At 42.1% G+C, this 1419-nt stretch overlaps 1 protein-coding gene across 2 annotated transcripts in view; it reads left to right on the plus strand.

Annotated features, from left to right (window-relative positions):
* Positions 1–570: 570 nt before the first annotated feature.
* Positions 571–1419, plus strand: part of plekhg4 (pleckstrin homology domain containing, family G (with RhoGef domain) member 4) — a 75210-nt gene continuing 74361 nt past the window's right edge. For both annotated transcript variants that reach the window (XR_012596822.1, XM_074656972.1), the window contains exon 1: positions 571–722. Coding sequence is in view for 1 of the 2 variants with exons in the window: in XM_074656972.1 (XP_074513073.1) it covers positions 720–722 (3 nt within the window). In the remaining variant the exon portion in view is untranslated. The remainder of the gene's footprint in view (positions 723–1419) is intronic.

Below are 1419 nucleotides of genomic sequence, written 5' to 3' on the forward strand. Positions count from 1 at the left end.
TTGGAGAAGTTAGAGGAAGTAGACACGTGGCACTACGTCTGCTTTTCAAAATAAAGGTGTTAACAAAGGGAACTGTATATACTAAATACATCTATGGAAATAAGATTGATTGGATTATATTCACCAGAAGTATAAAACATTATAAATTAAAAATAAAATGCCACTAATCTGTGAGGGAAATGTCTTTATTCTTTGATTTCTGGGTTGCTGGATAATAATTGTAATCAATAAACCAAAATATAATAAAATCTACATTGTTAATTGATTTATTTGTTACACTTTGGGACGATTCATGATTTATATTCTCATCTTTTTATCTCGTTTTAATTTTTACATTTAATTGACCAAAAACATTGATTCATAAATTAATAAAATCAGTTTATTAGTTTCAACAAGAGGATTAATATGAGCTTCTGTGAGACAAAATAGTGCCAGTAGGGGGGGACAGAGAGGAGGAGGAAGACGAGGAGGAGGAGGAAGACGAGGAGGAGGAGGAGGAGGAGGAAGGAGGAGGAGGAGGAGGAGGAGGAGGGAGGGGCAGGATGATTGACAGCTGGTGGGGGGCGGGGCTTCACACATGAGAGGCTGGACTGAGTCAGAGCAGAATCAGAGGTGACGGGACGAGAGACACTAACAGACCCCAGAGAGAGAGAGAGAGAGAGAGAGGAACATGTTCTCAGACTGGAATATACTACTACTGACTACACACTACACACACCATGGTAAGAACACACACACACACACACACACACACACACACACACACACACGCTACATGTGCTACACACTGTGTGAGTGTTGAGGTCAGGTTTGGTCAAGTTTATGTGTGTGTGTGTGTGTTGGGTGTTTGTCAGGTGAACTGATTGTTAATAAAGTTTCCTCCAGATTGAATGGTGTTCACCGTCTGCTGCTTGTTTCAGCGCTGCAGAAACAGACTCATCAGTCAGTAAAACACATAAACATCATTTAGAAAGAGACACACTAAATATTAATAATATCTAGATAAATGAAACCAGATTAAAAGCAGCAGATAAACACAGGACTAGAGGACTAGAGGACAGAAACCGTCTCTCTGGTTCAACTTTATTAGAAGTTGTGTTGTCGGGATGAGTTTTGGGGGGGGGGTGAAACGCTGCTGCAGACATGTTGATTATTTATAGAGCTGAGTGTCGGCAGGAATCTGGAGATATGATACGTATCATGATACAGAGGTTACCATTCAGGATATTGAGATTTAATTTGTTTAATCAAACTTTAGGAAATCTGTCGTAGTATAAAGATCACACCACCACCATGTGTATGACATCTGAGTCAAACAAAGGCCTTTTTTTGTCTGGACCGCAGAGGGCCGGAGGGCCAGCGGGCCGGAGGGCCAGAGAGGGCCAGGGAGGGCCAGAGAGGGCCAGAGGGCCAGCGGGC

This window comes from Sebastes fasciatus, chromosome 2 (genome assembly GCF_043250625.1).
Source record: "Sebastes fasciatus isolate fSebFas1 chromosome 2, fSebFas1.pri, whole genome shotgun sequence".
Taxonomy (NCBI): Eukaryota; Metazoa; Chordata; class Actinopteri; order Perciformes; family Sebastidae; genus Sebastes; species Sebastes fasciatus.